This window comes from Piliocolobus tephrosceles, chromosome 12 (assembly GCF_002776525.5).
Source record: "Piliocolobus tephrosceles isolate RC106 chromosome 12, ASM277652v3, whole genome shotgun sequence".
NCBI classification, from domain to species: Eukaryota; Metazoa; Chordata; class Mammalia; order Primates; family Cercopithecidae; genus Piliocolobus; species Piliocolobus tephrosceles.
In genome coordinates this window covers 61976533-61993671 of record NC_045445.1, presented here as the reverse complement: position 1 = coordinate 61993671, position 17139 = coordinate 61976533, and the positions used below count along the sequence as shown (strand labels likewise).

General features: G+C 34.0%; 1 protein-coding gene across 1 annotated transcript in view; it reads left to right on the top strand.

Moving 5' to 3' along the window:
- Positions 1 to 17139, top strand: part of PCDH11X (protocadherin 11 X-linked) — an 808894-nt gene that overhangs the window by 78850 nt on the left and 712905 nt on the right. Inside the window, exon 5 of the mRNA XM_023202925.2 lies at positions 10250 to 12742. Within this exon, the coding sequence (XP_023058693.1) occupies positions 10250 to 12742 (2493 nt within the window). The remainder of the gene's footprint in view (positions 1 to 10249; positions 12743 to 17139) is intronic.

Genomic DNA, 17139 nt, shown 5'->3' with positions numbered 1-17139 from the left:
AAAGACACATGCACACGTATGTTTATTGCGGCACTATTCACAATAGCAAAGACTTGGAATCAACCCAAATGTCCATCAGTGACAGACTGGATTAAGAAAATGTGGCACATATACACCATGGAATACTATGCAGCCATAAAAAAGGATGAGTTTGCGTCCTTTGTAGAGACATGGATGCAGCTGGAAACCATCATTCTTAGCAAATTATCACAAGAAGAGAAAACCAAACACCGCATGTTCTCACTCATAGGTGGGAACTGAACAATGAGCTCACTTGGACTCGGGAAGGGGAACATCACACACTGGGGCCTATCATGGGGAGGGGGGAGGGGGGAGGGATTGCATTGGGGAGTTATACCTGATATAAATGATGAATTGATGGGTGCTGACGAGTTGATGGGTGCAGCACACCAACATGGCACATGTATACATATGTAACCTGCACGTTATGCACATGTACCCTAGAACTTAAAGTATAATAAAAAAAAAAAAAAAAAAAGAATTGGTTCACTGGTTATGAATGGAAATTTTAGTTATTCCAATGACTTACATAGTTGCTGAATGTTGTGCCATAAAATACTGTTTCTGACTTTCAGTACATCATTTTAATTAATTTTGGTGTAATTTCATACATGTTATTAATCTCTGTATGGAGGTTAGAGACTATGTTGTATCGACGCCCTGATTAAAGAGTGTTATATTCACTGCACTTGAAGAAAAAAATCACTAGTAGTACAAAAATATCATTGTTTCTCTTAATTCAACTTTATCCCAAACATAACTTAAATCACTCCTAACTTCGTTGCCATGGGGCATAGTATTTTAACTATAAATATTAAATACTTCTAGTAAATTTGAGTAGGTAAAGAATCCCTAAATATATAAACAGTAGTTATACATACAGAAAACTGGCAGCATTTGTCCTATCAATGAGTTGTTTTAAGATGAGTCAGAGGTAATGAAGAATCAGAAATCATCTCAGAAGACATGGTACTTTCTTCTAAAACAGAATCAGAAACTATTAAGACAAATGGCAATGAATTCTGCCTCCCCCTAAATTAAAGCAGGAAAGTATGAGTCAGAGGTAAGGCCCTTTTAACATCTCCAGATATATCCCATGGGGTCAGGGCCAACAGGATAGACCTTATGAATGGACTTACCTGAAGCTTTCTTTAGCCCCTCTGTGTATGGCCTCATATTTTCTGCCCTAAACTTTTCTCTTTTTACTTCAGTTATCACTTATCCCAGATGCATTTCGCAACTATCCCATACTCCCCATTCCTTGACTAATCTTACCTCCAACAAAGAAGAATATGCATTTTAGTTAAAATCCAGATTTATAAAAAAAAAAAAGACACGTCTATGATTCCCAGTCCTTCACCTCCACTGTGAAAAAATTTTTTTGATGTGTTTGAAATGTTCAAGGGAAAAAAAGACCCAAATTTGCTGCCTCTCCCGTGCCATCCTTCAGCTTCTCAACCCCACCCGTGGAGGTTTGATTCTACTTGGGCTACATCCTACTTCTCAAAAACCAGGTCACTGAGAAATGTGGGACTTTCATTCTATATGTGACCAATATTTTAGTGACCAAAAATAACAACAACAACAAAAATCTGCCACAAGATTCTGTCATTCACCCACTATAGATAGCATTAATGACTTCCAATTAGTCACCAAGGACTTGATTAGAATGAGCCATCTCTGACTAGTTACTGCCAATTTGAAACTCTATTTGCATTAAAGAGCAAAAGATATGAACTATTCTTACAGTGCTTACCCATTTCCAAAAGAATGTGATCCATGGACAAATTTGTCATTTATCAAACTTCTCTCACCAAAATTTGCCATCATGTTTATTATGACATCCATTTAATCAGTAGTCAGAGGCCATGGGACACAGAAGAAATGGCCTTCGCATGTGATATAGAAACTGAAATCTTCTTTTGGAGAAAAGGAGATTTCTGGACTGTGATGATAGTAGATCCAAAAGAAATTGGTTGAGATCTTTTAGCAATTTAGAAGATAGAACCAATCAGAGTTAGAAGCACTCAAGAAGCCCTGAGACTTAAAAGGTAAAACACCTTCATATGACCTTAAAGTTTTGGCACTATTTTCCCTTCTTGAAGTTGTATTATGTACTGACTTCCTTTACCTGAGGTTTTCTCTGACATACAATGAACCAGAGGCAACTTTAGTTTTATTATTTTCCTGATATTAATAAGCAATCAGTTAGGTTTACAGCAGTGTCTATTAGTGAAAGATCATATTTTCATTTTTGATTACTGATTTTTTTAAAGTTTAACCTAATCACGAATTTTCATTAAAATTTATCATTAGATCGTTACCCTGCTTCTTTAAAACAATAGTTCAGATAAAGTACATCTGCAACATAAAAAGCTTTTGGACTTTTCTTAGAATGTTCTTAAAGGACCTTTTTACAAGAAATTTTTGAGAAAATCTTCTAAGAAATGTAAAATACTTTATGCCCGCTATTGAAGAATAGTAATGGTGAATTTTATTTTGAGAATCTGACTCAATTATACATAGAAATAATAGCACTCAATATTTATTCATATTCTTAAATTGACAAGTTAAAATTGTATTTATTTATGTACTCTTAAAATTTTAGATGGTATTTCTTTGGTTTCTTTTTTCAATAAACATTACTTTTAGGGGTGGTAGTTTTGAAGGGCGCAGGGAAGAAATCTTTTTATCAGTAGCTCAATGTTCTGGGATCAGAAAACACAGCAGTTTTTGTTTTGCTTTTACTCTTTTTGGGCAGTAATTACCTGATGAGTTTCTCATACTGAGAGCTCTCCAGAGTACAAAGTTCTTGCCAGCATCAAAAGGACTTCCCTTTTGAGAAGTAACCATGCTTCAGTGAAAAAAATCATTGAACTAAAAACTAAGAGACTTGACTTTCAAATCTGGCTCTGCAATAAACCGTGTGATCACGGGCAAGTCACCTAATGTTACTGTGTCTTAGTGTCCTTTTCATAAGAGGAGAAGTAAGGCTAGATGATATCTGAAGTCTGTTCTAGTACTAGTATTCAGTGGTTGAATATACTGTATTTTTGTTATGAATACAGCTCATCTAACTTAAGCACAAGAGAGCAGCTGCTAAAAAGAGCTGATTAGCAACAATTAGGAGTGGCATTTCATTTGTATTGCATATCTTCCCAATTAAAAGCATTTAGTGATTAAAATTACATGTTTGAAATACAGTCTTTAAAAGGAAATATTTTCAAATAAATGAAATCTCTGGGTCAAGGCCAATTTGTATTTTAAACATTTGCAAAATATTAAAGAGTTTTGCTATAGTAAAAGGCATGCTTAGCCATTGCGGGTTTTAGAAACTGAAGCGAGGCAGAGATAGTCAAAGAGCGAGGCAGAGATAGGGTCAAAGAGCGAGACAGAGAATACAAGTGCACATGTGAGCACAAGCAAATGAAACAAGTAAAAAAGAGAATTCTGAATTATTATGCATGCTAGTAAAAAATGATTGGTTCCTCCTAGGATGTTTACAGAATTAATCAGATTATGTCTTGTGTTTCATTTCTATACTTCACGTTAAGTCATATGTTTAAGATTTTCCTTTATTTCTGAAAGCCAAAAGCTGACTTTTCAAAATCAAGGGAAGAATAGACTAAAAAAAATGGAGACCTGAAAAATAGATTTGCTTCACTGTCCTCATGGATATAACAACCCTAATATCTTCAATTAAATCTCCTTTGTTCCAGTTTAAAACATTGTGAATTTAAATTAACACTTCAAGACATTTTGATCTGAGTACATATTCCAAATAACATAATATCATCATTTGATTGTTCCCTCAGATGGAGGAACCAGAGTAGTAGTAGTGAACACAAGGCCAGAAAAAATGAAATGGTATTTATTATATATTTTTTATAAAAACAAAGTTGGGGGAAGTACACATTAAAACAGAACTTAGTACAAAAATTCTATCATTTTCAAGAAATTTCCTGAGTGCCTACTCTTTTGTCAAAAGGGAAAAACAAAGACTCTTCTTAATTTTGAAATCTGACAAAATAGAGGAAAAAAAATCAATAGCAGAAATTTCTATTCTTTGTACTAACATTAAAACAAAAGAACCACATGCTATGAATAGTACTGTTCTACAAAATAGGTTTTGCTAAGTCCTAGTGGGAAAAAAAAATACATGTAAAGCCTTGTATGTGGCTTTATCAAAATTAACAATACTATTATTAATATTTTAATGTAAACTTGTTTCTTCCAATGAGAGATAGTGTTTTCTTACCCAAAGAGAGATGGTGTTATGCTTTCTTACACATCACTCTCCTTTCCTTAGTATGACCTTAAAGTAGCGAGGGACTTGGTGACCTTAGGGTTATCGGCAGATATGTGACTAACAGCTTGGGACATTTTATTGTAATCCATTTTTAATTGTATTTCCCTTGACAAGGTTACAAATGAATTCTGAAATAAATGTTCTAGAAGTAGTGCATAGACTCTAAGTGGCACCGCTGTATTGAATATCTAAATCCCTAATAGTTTTAGACAGCCTATAGCAAACCAAGAAATTTTTAGTGGAATGAAAGTGAATTTATGATAATACCTATTATATCTGTATTGATAATATTTAATATGTATTAAAGTATTTCCTTAATGTTTTCTAAAATAGCCATTTTATTGTAGTGTTATCTATTTGAATCTATGTTCTTGCATTCCTGTGGCCCAAAGAAGTATCAGTAATATTAAGAGAAAAGTGATGAAAAAAATTAAATATCAGATTAGTCATTGATAAATCAAGCAGTGGTGAAAGTCCGAAATAAATAAATTTTTAGTCTTTCCACCAGCATTCCTTGATCTAAAGAGTAAATGGCTTTTAATCAGTTTTAGAACTAGATCTCTTTGGAACTATTTTTAGTACTTACTGGCACTGTATGCATTTTCTGGGCAACTGTACCAGATTTATAGCTCTAAAAGTGCTGTGTTATTTATTGCATTCCAATAGGCAATGAAGTGGTGTCTTGCACATACATATGTCAAAAATGTTTTCTACACGTGTCTCATTAATTCTTTCCCAGGACAATAGGCAAACTATATGGCTCTTTATTTGGCAATGAATATCCTTTATCAATTTTTTAAAAGAAAAAAAATACTTCTCTTGCAAGTTTCACATCCAACATCAACTTTCTCTTTTTTGATTTTACAAATCTCCACAAAGAATTAAAGTCTCAGAAGGACTTTATCTTGCTTATTTCAGCAGTTTTTGTCTTGGGTTTGCAATCCTAAAGCTTATTTTTGAATTTAGGAAGAAATATCACTCACAAGTGAAGGTTATTAGGATGAGGTTATTAGAAAGTCCATAAATTTTTCATGACCTCACCCTGAATTGGTACTTTTGTATAATAGAGATCAATGCCATTTCAGATATTAGAATCCAAAAATCAACGTATCATGTGTAAATGATTCTTGCTTGCAGTTCATGTATATTATCTTCTTCCCTGATTTTTGATCACATGTATCTGTGTATGACAGATGTAGGATTTTGTATTTTTTCAATAATATACTGGCTACATACAACACTTAGTATTTGTCATAATTTATTCTGAAAATCAAGTTTTACAACTAGGTTGTAAAATTTTACTAGCAACTGACACTTTGGCTTTTATTACACTTTTGAACAGAAAAGTAGTTGTTTCAGGAAATAATTTTGAAATTGTTTTCTGGACAGTTTTATTAAAATAAAAGACAAAAAAAAAAAAAACAAGTCAACAGTTATAGAGTATTTCTGTGCCTATACAGACTGAGAATTAAGAACAACCAAATTCTGCTCTTCTTCTTTTATCTTTTAGGATAAGAACCACTATTTTAATTAATGCATTTATTTATCTAACAAATGTTTTCTGAATGTGTTCACATATGCCAGGTGCTATATCTTTAGAGATTATACATTTAAACAAAGCTTCATGCCATATTACCCTACACTCACATTCTTTAGTATAAGAAGGCTTACATAAATTACCTAGAGATATACACATAGAGAGTTTGCCCCTATACACAAAAATAAATAATTTTAAGTGGATTCAGAATTCAGGATAGTACAGGTCAATTCTCCCAAACTTTTAACTTTTTTGTATATAAATATGTGTCTATGCTAAAGATAGGGAGATGATGAATTAAGGAGCCATACATCTTATCTTCTTTTTCATTTTTCTCATTGTCCTCTTGTCATGTTCAAACATATGGCAAAAGGCTTCCGTGTTTTAATTGCTCATGTGGATGTGAGCTCAGTTGAACTAACTACATTTGGGGTAGGACTTACGTTGGATTCATGTGTTAGTCATTCTTTATTCCTGAAGGAGATTGAACAGAAAACAGCCCTGGAATCATCATTCAGTAATAATAGTAAGTTCATGTTGGCACTACACTTTGACATCAACTTAGATGTCTCACCAAATTTTGTTGAAAAATTATCTATGTCTTAACCTGTGGGCAACTCCTGTTCAAATTCCGTGGATAATAGATAATATTGAGTTTAAATATGTTTGCTCAGCATGTCTTTGTAGAACTCTAAAAATCTGGAAAAATGGGGGTTATTCATGCAATCACCTGGATAATCATAGATTTTTTAAAAGAAAAATATGATGTCTTAAGATAGTACAGTTCAATAGAATTTGTGCAATAATGAAAATGTTCTACATCTTCAGTGTCCAGCATAGTAGCTACTAGCCACATGGAGCTGTTGAGAACTTAAAATATGGCTAGTGCAAGTAGGAACTGATTTTTTAAATTAATCTAATTCATTTAATTTAAATCTAAATTTAAATGCTCCATTGGGGCTAATTACCATCATATTGAACAGAGTAGTTGTGGAAGACAGAAGAGCAATGGTGACATTATCCATTAACTAATATGTACATTTCATTATCACCTTGAGAATTAGAAAAATATATTTTTAAGATTATTGCCATTTCACATAAGGTAATTAAAAGACAGTGAGTATGCTGATCTTGGATTTTTCATCTGACACAAGCTTGCCTTAATTTGCTTTGGAAAGCAAAGACCAACTCAAAATTCAGACAAACACATAAAACTAAAAACTAAATATATAAACAAGAAATGCACAAACATAAATACATAAATTTTAAAATTAAAACTGACACAATTCGTTTTCCCAGATGTATTGTATTCATAAATTGGATAATTGGCTCTGAAACTTAAGAACTTTGGAACATTTTACTTGCTCTTTTTATGCTATACTATCTTTGTTTCTGTTTATGCAACATCTAATAATAACTGATAATTTCCTGATATAGCTCTCATGAAAAATGTAGTTATTCTCTTAATGTAAATCCGTTAGTATCAATACCATCATTAAATCCATAGTTATTGATTTTTCTTTCACCTTAGCTAGAACTTACCTTTTATCACATTAGTAAAATATGTTCATTCACCACCATAACCCTGGCATCTAGGAGAATGCTCTGACCTTATTAGCCACTCAGTATTGGAATGTCAAGGATTAAAAGAATAGTATTAAGTGCCATGGATTTTATGAAGGACAATTTAGAAACTATTTTTTTCTACCCATAAATAGACATTTTGGATTTGAACCTTCTAAAAACCTTTTGGAATATCATTACAAAAATTAAATTATCATAAATCACTAAGTTTGTTTAGATCAAATTATAATAGTATGTTATGGTATTTACTTACATTCAATGTTGTCATGAAATTCTATTTTTTCTTAAAATATGCAGTATATGAAATAATAGATTTTGCTTGCTAATTTTCAACTGTAAATACATATAGCATGGAAATATTTTTTCTTACTATATAATCAAGGAAAAGCCAGGTTGATTGTTGCTCTGAGTAAAATAATAATATAATGCTCACATTTATTGTATGAATTAAAAACAAAATAACCAATACATTTTGGTTAGCTCACGTGAATTTATTTTAAAAACACATTGGAGCAAGCTAATGATTTTAATTAATATTTCTGAAATGTCATCTTAAATTTTGTAATAAACATTTTATTCCTCCACAAAGATATATTATGGCACTGCATTTAAATAAAAGTATAAATGAATCTCAGCACCCCCCCAAAATATGAAAGTTTGCAGAAATATCTTCAAGTAATTCATAAGAGGAAAAAATTAGATGCATTTGTATATTGTGTAAGACTATATATAGGCAATTATAAGACAGGTAAATTTTTTAAAGATAATGTGATTGAAATGTATAAACTGATCATATATTCTAGCAGTCTCTGAAAACCTGGTATTATTTATTAGGTTCTAATTTTTAGGATCTTGTTTTAGACAGTGGTATGACAAAACTATAACCTCAGGTCTTATCCTGTTCTTTTATGACACAGCACATAAATGAGAGATCAGTAGCCAATCCATGCTGCGTGTCCACAACATTTATGTTAAAAATGTAATAGAGAATTAAAAATTATTTAGCTGTACATATGTGTGTGTGTATATACATATATATATGCGTATATATATATATCACCCATGAATAGGAATCTTAAAGTCCTCTTCCGATCTTTTCTTCATACCCTCCAGTACCTTTCTATCTCATTCATCTCTGTCATAATGCTGCAAGTAACACCGGACAGAAATCCTCCTCTCTCATTTCTCCTCAGTGAGCTGGCAAGATCACTACATTTGTGTGTAAGGATCATCTTATTGTAGTTCAGGGAGGGGATTTTTTTTTTTAATTTTTTTATTTTTTTATTTTTTTATTTTTTGAGAGGGAGTCTCACTCTGTCACCCAGGCTGGAGTGCAGTGGCGCGATCTCGGCTCACTGCAAGCTCTGCCTCCTGGGTTCATGGCATTCTCCTGCCTCAGCCTCAGCCTCCTGAGCAGCTGGGACCACAGGTACCCGCCACCACACCTGGCTAATTTTTTTTTGTATTTTTTTAGTAGAGACAGGGTTTCACCGTGTTAGTCAGGATGGTCTGTATCTCCTGACCTCATGATCCACCCTCCTTGGCCTCCCAAAGTGCTGGAATTACAAGCGTGAGCCACCGTGCCTGGCTGAGGGAACTGTTTTTTAAATATTCCCATACTGTGACTTCTTGGGCATGAATTGAAAATAGGTCCTATCCCAAGCTATCTTTTTCAATTTGAGGTTTTGATCTGTGAATTTTAGTTCATTGTGCTTGCATGGTTAAAAAAAAAAAAAAAAAAAGTAAGAAAATAGCATTGCGTTGTTAATCTGTGAGATAATTTCATTTTAATTGTGTGTTCCTATGGGAAATATTGAAATTCTGTGTATTTTGTACAAGTTTATATTTTAACCAGAGTTTGTGTATTTTTTTCCATCTGCTAAAGGTTTTAGCTGTATTTATTATATATGATACTTATGATGTTGTCTTGGAAGAATATTTTTATTTTGGTGCTTACTTTGGTACTGAAAAAGCATCTTAGACAACTGAAATCTACACTAAAAAATATTTTAATTCATTTGAAATAATCTTGGATAATTCACTAACAGCTTCATTTATCTTGCAAAAATTTAGTGACAATTCTTTTTAAAATTCTATATACTTTTTTCTTTTGAAAACTTAAATAGTTCGAAAACCAAACATTGTATGTTCTCACTGATATATGGGAGCTAAGTTATGAGGATGCAAAGGCATAAGAATGATACGATGGACATTGGGGACATGGGGGGAAGAGAGGGAAGGTGACAAGGAATAAAAGACCACAAATATGGTGCAGTGTAAATTGCTCCAGTGATGGGGGCACCAAAATCTCACAAATCACCACTAACGAATTTACTCATGTAACCAAATACCACCTGAACCCCAGTAACTTACGGAAAAATGAAATAAAAAATAAATTAATTGATTTTAAAAAACTGAAATAGTTCACATAATTTTAAAAAACGTAAATAGCTCACATAAATGAGTTACATTTATTACCATAAAATGCTACAATCTGAAGCCTCCCTTTCCCAGAACATCTTCTAGCACAGTTCTCTAATTTTGCAAGTATCAAGAAAAGTAAAGTACCTTGCTTGTAGTCACAACATTTGTTATAGGCAGAGTTGAGATTTAGAACTCAAGTCTTCTGGCACCTATTTCTGAACTGATCTCACTATTTTATGTGGCTTCAAGAAACCAAAAATTGTTCTCATTAGATAAGTTAACATAAGTTAAATTATATTTTATTATTCCTATTAATACGAATATATTAATTTATATGAACATAAGTTAATTCTGTTTCACTGCATGTTTTCCAGGGTCAAAACATTTTTGGCCTCGATGTCATTGAAACACCAGAAGGAGACAAGATGCCACAACTGATAGTTCAAAAGGAGTTAGATAGGGAAGAGAAAGATACCTACGTGATGAAAGTAAAGGTTGAAGATGGTGGCTTTCCTCAAAGATCCAGTACTGCTATTTTGCAAGTAAGTGTTACTGATACAAATGACAACCACCCAGTATTTAAGGAGACGGAGATTGAAGTCAGTATACCAGAAAATGCTCCCGTAGGCACTTCAGTGACACAGCTCCATGCCACAGATGCTGACATAGGTGAAAATGCCAGGATCCACTTCTCTTTCAGCAATCTAGTCTCCAACATTGCCAAAAGATTATTTCACCTCAACACCACCACTGGACTTATCACAATCAAAGAACCACTGGATAGGGAAGAAACACCAAACCACAAGTTACTGGTTTTGGCAAGTGATGGTGGATTGGTGCCAGCAAGAGCAATGGTGCTGGTAAATGTTACAGATGTCAATGATAATGTCCCATCCATTGACATAAGATACATCGTCAATACAATCAATGACACAGTTGTTCTTTCAGAAAATGCTTCACTCAACACCAAAATTGCTCTCATAACTGTGACGGATAAGGATGCAGACCATAATGGCAGGGTGACATGCTTCACAGATCATGAAATCCCTTTCAGATTAAGGCCAGTATTCAGTAATCAGTTCCTCCTGGAGACAGCAGCATATCTTGACTACGAGTCCACAAAAGTATATGCCATTAAATTACTGGCTGCAGATGCTGGCCAACCTCCTTTGAATCAGTCAGCAATGCTCTTCATCAAAGTGAAAGATGAAAATGACAATGCTCCAGTTTTCACCCAGTCTTTAGTAACTGTTTCTATTCCTGAGAATAACTCTCCTGGCGTCCAGTTGACGAAAGTAAGTGCAACGGATGCAGACAGTGGGCCCAATGCTGAGATCAGTTTCATGCTAGGCCCTGATGCTCCACCTGAGTTCAGCCTGGATCGTCGTACAGGCATGCTGACTGTAGTGAAGAAACTAGATAGAGAAAAAGAGGAAAAGTATTTATTCACAGTTCTGGCAAAAGATAATGGGGTGCCACCCTTAACCAGCAATGTCACAGTCTTTGTAAGTGTTATTGATCAGAATGACAACAGCCCAGTTTTCACTCACAATGAATACAACTTCTATGTCCCAGAAAACCTTCCAAGACATGGTACAGTGGGACTGATCACTGTAACTGATCCTGATTATGGAGAGAATTCTGCAGTTACTCTCTCCATTTTAGACGAGAATGATGACTTCACCATTGATTCGCAAACTGGTGTCATCCGACCAAATATTTCATTTGATAGAGAAAAACAAGAATCTTACACTTTCTATGTAAAGGCTGAGGATGGTGGTAGAGTATCACGTTCTTCAAGTGCCAAAGTAACCATAAATGTGGTTGATGTCAATGACAACAAACCAGTTTTCATTGTCCCTCCTTCCAACTACTCTTATGAATTGGTTCTACCATCCACTGATCCAGGCACAGTGGTCTTTCAGGTAATTGCTGTTGACAATGACACTGGCATGAATGCAGAGGTTCATTATAGCATTGTAGGAGGAAACACAAGAGATCTGTTTGAAATCAACCAAACAACAGGCAACATAATAATGAAGGAGAAATGTGATGTTACAGACCTTGGTTTACACAGAGTGTTGGTCAAAGCTAATGACTTAGGACAACCTGATTCTCTCTTCAGTGTTGTAACTGTCAATCTATTTGTGAATGAGTCAGTGACCAATGCTACACTGATTAATGAACTGGTACACAAAAGCACTGAAGCACCAGTGACCCCAAATACTGAGATAGCTGATACATCCTCACCAACTAGTGACTATGTCAAGATCCTGGTTGCAGTTGTTGCTGGCACCATAACTGTCGTTGTAGTTATTTTCATCACTGCTGTAGTAAGATGTCGCCAGTCACCACACCTTAAGGCTGCTCAGAAAAACAAGCAGAATTCTGAATGGGCTACCCCAAACCCAGAAAACAGGCAGATGATAATGATGAAGAAAAAGAAAAAGAAGAAGCAGCAGTCCCCTAAGAACCTGCTGCTTAACTTTGTCACTATTGAAGAAGCTAAGGCAGATGATGTTGACAATGATGGAAACAGCATCACACTAGAACTTCCTATTGATCTAGAAGAGCAAACCATGGGCAAGTACAATTGGGTAACTACACCTACTACTTTCAAGCCCCACAGCCCTGATTTGGCCCGACACTACAAATCTGCCTCTCCACAGCCTGCCTTCCAGATTCAGCCTGAAACTCCCCTGAATTCGAAGCACCACATCATCCAAGAACTGCCTCTCGATAACACCTTTGTGGCCTGTGATTCTATCTCCAAGTGTTCTTCAAGCAGTTCAGATCCCTACAGTGTTTCTGACAGCGGCTATCCAGTGACAACCTTCGAGGCACCTGTGTCTGTACACGCCAGACCGGTAGGTAATCCAAGTTTCTAACACAACTTTCTAACTATTTTTTATTATTATTTTCAGTTGATGTAGAATTTTACAAAATCTATTGTCTTCAAAGAGGGATCAAAACAATTATATTCTACAGATGTATCCAAATAGATATATGGATTCATTTAAGTTTGGTAGAAGATGAGAACAAAATAACTACTGATTTAGGAAAATTGGATGCAGAATGATAATTATAGTAGGGGCAGTTTTGTCTGTAGATGGCAGTATGACAATTCTTGCTAGAGAATACGCCGAAAAAACTTCAACACAAAGGGTTGTAGCACTGTCCTCAGTACCATTGTGTGCATGAGGATCAGAATAGTCTGGGCTAGATACATCACAGTAAAGCTTTTCAGAATCTGATAAATAGCTCTAAATACTAATGATGTTGAGAATTCTAGCTTCAGTTGGGAAAATCTGTGGCTGTTCACAGAAATTCAGCACCAAGATATTCCCTCCACATTCTACCAGACCTTCAGGTTCTCACAAAGAAAAGTGTCATTTTCAGATTAGGAACTCAATATTATTTTGGTGCATCAATCTACAGTCACACAATGTAACAAGAATGGGATTAGAAAAATGAAAGCCTACTCATTCTCATCTTTAAGCCAGAGAATGAAATATATATGAGGTCTCTACTGTAGGTAGCTATTTATATATTTGCATATTTATGCAAGGTATGTTGAGCCCTTCAGAAGACATTCTTCAAAGATAATCACTTTTGGAAAATAAAATGTTTGGTTTCTCTCATGGGCACAAATAAAAATGTGAGTATGTTAAGACCCAAGAAATCTGTGCACAATAACTTAAAACCCAATACATTTATGAAAGCAAGAGTTTATCCAGTGCCTTTTATCAGCATTCCATGGAGAAATGAATACAAATTTATCCAGAAACTCATAAATATTAAATGATTTAAATATAATTATTCCCTTTAAAAGGCAAGCAATGGAATTTACCCACTTTTTTTTCTCTTGAAGTCATGCTACATGTTGAGTTTATTATTTTGTCTGTGTTAACTCTTAAAAGAGTATTAATCTAAGTTTCGGGGAATAAAGTCTTTTGAACACCTATTCAGGCTTAACAAAATGGTAGCAATGTGAAAATCAAAACTGATTTTCTTTCACCAAATGTTTGAGATATTAAAGAAGTCTACTACATTCAAGATAACAATGCAAATAATTTACCGTAACTTTGGAAATGGACTTAAGAATGGAGGTCATTAGTGAACGTAAGGTACTAATTCAGATGTGGGTGCATTTTTGTTATAATAGATACACAAATTAAATGCTGTTTCAAAAGGTAGACTAGAACCTTAGTGTTTGTATAGAGAGCTTCTGTTAGACTTTAAATGAATTTACTCTGCAGTCGTTATTTCTACAGTTCAGATGAATCCCATATTTTACATAGTTAGTGGATCTGGGATGGGCAATAAATGTAATAGATGTCAAACATCTCCATAGGGTGTTTTTGTTTATATTTAACCATTAAAAAGGGCACTCTCATTTTCCAGTTCTTATTGCTATTCTGCTTATTGCATACGTTTCTCAACATAAAAGTATCTTTTATGAATAACACTACGTGGTTTGGGTATAATAACATTTTTTCCTGGGTTTAATTTGTGACTTTCTTTAAGAAGTAAACAAAGAGTGGGTTTGTGAATTACATATGTAGATCATCATTTTTAATAGATTGAAGTTAATTAATAGAGCAAGTTCTGGTTTCAGTGCTTTTTGAAGGCAGAGATGTTTTATGAGATAGACTAATTTTACTTGAGTTTCTGAGCACATAGTAAGGAGGGCATGGATGAAGAACAAAAAATTGAAGTATTTTTCAAATATCCTCACCTTTTTGTTTTTTAAAAATATTTTGTGATCCTAAAAAGTCAATAAAAATAATAAACCATTTTCCATGATGCATTCTATAGTATATAACTAAGAGACATTTTCCGAAACATAAGAATTAGGCAAAATACAAAAAAGTAAATGCTAATGAGAATCAGTTATTGGTTGTTATTAGGTCTTTATTAACTGAAAGGACTATCTTGGAATCATTGAATTAGCAGATGACTTATTTATTTCACAGCTTAAAAAATAAGTTATATATTTTGTCATTGGTTCACAGTTGTTTCATATTCGTTATTAAATATCTTCAGGACATGAATTGGTGAACTTAGGCAGACTAATATGATACTAAAAATAATTTGAATCTTTACATTTTGTGCTGCATTTGCAATGTTCTTTACCTTTTCTATATGCTCTTCAATTTGTGTTTAATGTTAGGGTGTTCACTGATGTTGCAGAATGCTAACAAAATAAGTGAGCACTGAAAAAGAAATTATGTATTTAAAAATTCAAATACAGTAAGTGTCTTCTTTTTAAAGAAATATCATACAAAATGGGAGAAGTGATAGCCAATACAATACAAACTCATTGTTCCTTAAGGAAATATTTAGAGTAGAATAAAATATTACTGTTAGCAGAAGGCAGAAATATTCCAATTTATTTTAAACAGTGAGAAATGCATTTTCAAAATGAGGGTTTGGGGAATATTTACATTTAGTTCATTACTCATCTGAATAGAAACAGGAAAGTGGAAAATCAAATGTTCTAGTAGACTATAAGAGACAAGGGAATTCATCTGAAATTTTATGTTTCAAAAAGGGAATCAAATACTTTCTAGTTCTCATAATTTCTCATTCTCCTTGATGATTCTATAGGTTGTTTTTCTGACTTGGATATTCTGAAAATATATGGCACATTTATTAGATAGGAGTACACATATTGCATAAAGCCATCTATATCTGGGGAATATAATGTTCTTCTTTGGCATAAGTTTCTACATGTATTATGGAAGGCATTTTTGCATATATTGTAGTAGAAATTTTAAAAACATGAAATTAGAGAGGATGAGGCTACACATTATCTTCTATTAACACCTTTCAAAGCAAGCAGATAGCAACTGGTTGTTATGACACTAGAGATACCATAAGTATAAATAATTATTTTAAAATCAGTTTTGATCAATGTCATGTAAAAGAGATAAACTGCCAAAATCAAGTCTTGCTTAATACAATTCACCCAATAAATATTGTGAAGACTACACATTTTTTAAAAATAGGAGAATAAAAATCAAAGTAGAATTTTTTGAAGGTCTTCCAGTCACTGGCTAAGACAAGTATTTGGGGTACATCATTTTCCAAACACACAAAAAAACAAACAAAAAACCTTACAAATTTCTGTGATTTGAGTTGGAATAGTCTTTCAGTTTTAGAAATGAGGTGAAATGAATGGTGAAAACTTTAGACAGTTCTAATTCATGCATGAAACCATCCTGTAGATATGATACATGGATTTGAAATGATAATTGCAGTCTGAGTTAGCTTGGAATAAGATTGGTATTCGCTATTGTAAAATTCAGTAACTTTGACTCTGCATTTATATTTTGGTAATGTGAATTTTAACCATGAAGCATGCTTGGCAAATGAAACTCCTAGAACACAACCATCTGATTTTGATAACGTGTTATTTTTCTTGTCCTAGACTGATTCCAGGACATCACCTATTGAAATCTGCAGTGAGATATAACTTTCTAGGAACAACAAAATTCCATTCCCCTTCCAAAAAATTTCAATGATTGTGATTTCAAAATGAGGCTAAGATCATTAATTTTGTAATCTAGATTTCCCATTATCAAAGCAAGCAAAACAAAAAATCATGTTAAAAACGATGTCCTAGTGAACCTTGTGCTTTCTTTAGCTGTAATCTGGCAATGGAAATTTAAAATTTATGGAAGAGACAGTGCAGTGCAATAACAGAGTACTCTCATGCTGTTTCTCTGTTTGCTCTGAATCAACAGCTGTGATGTAATATAAGGCTGTCTTGGGGTATACACTTATGGTTAATATATCAGTGATGAAACATGCAATTACTTGCCCTGTCTGATTGTTGAATAATTAAAACATTATTTCCAGGAGTTTGGAAGTGAGCTGAACTATCCAAGCTACTCTCTGAAAGGTATCCAGGGCAAGAGACTTTTTTAAGACCCCAAATAAACAAAAGACAAAACCAAAACACTCTGGTTCAGTGTTTTGAAAATATTCACTAACATAGTATTGCTGAGAAAATAATTTTTATTACCCACCACTCTGCTTAAAAGTTGAATGGGCCGGGCGCAGTGGCTCACGCCTGTAATCCCAGCACTTTGGGAGGCCGAGGCGGATGGATCACGAGGTCAGGAGATCGAGACCATCCTGGCTAACACGGTGAAACCTCGTCTCCACTAAAAATGCAAAAAATTAGCCAGACATGGTGGCAGGCGCCTGTAGTCCCAGCTACTCTGGAGGCTGAGGCAGGAGAATTGCTTGAACCTGG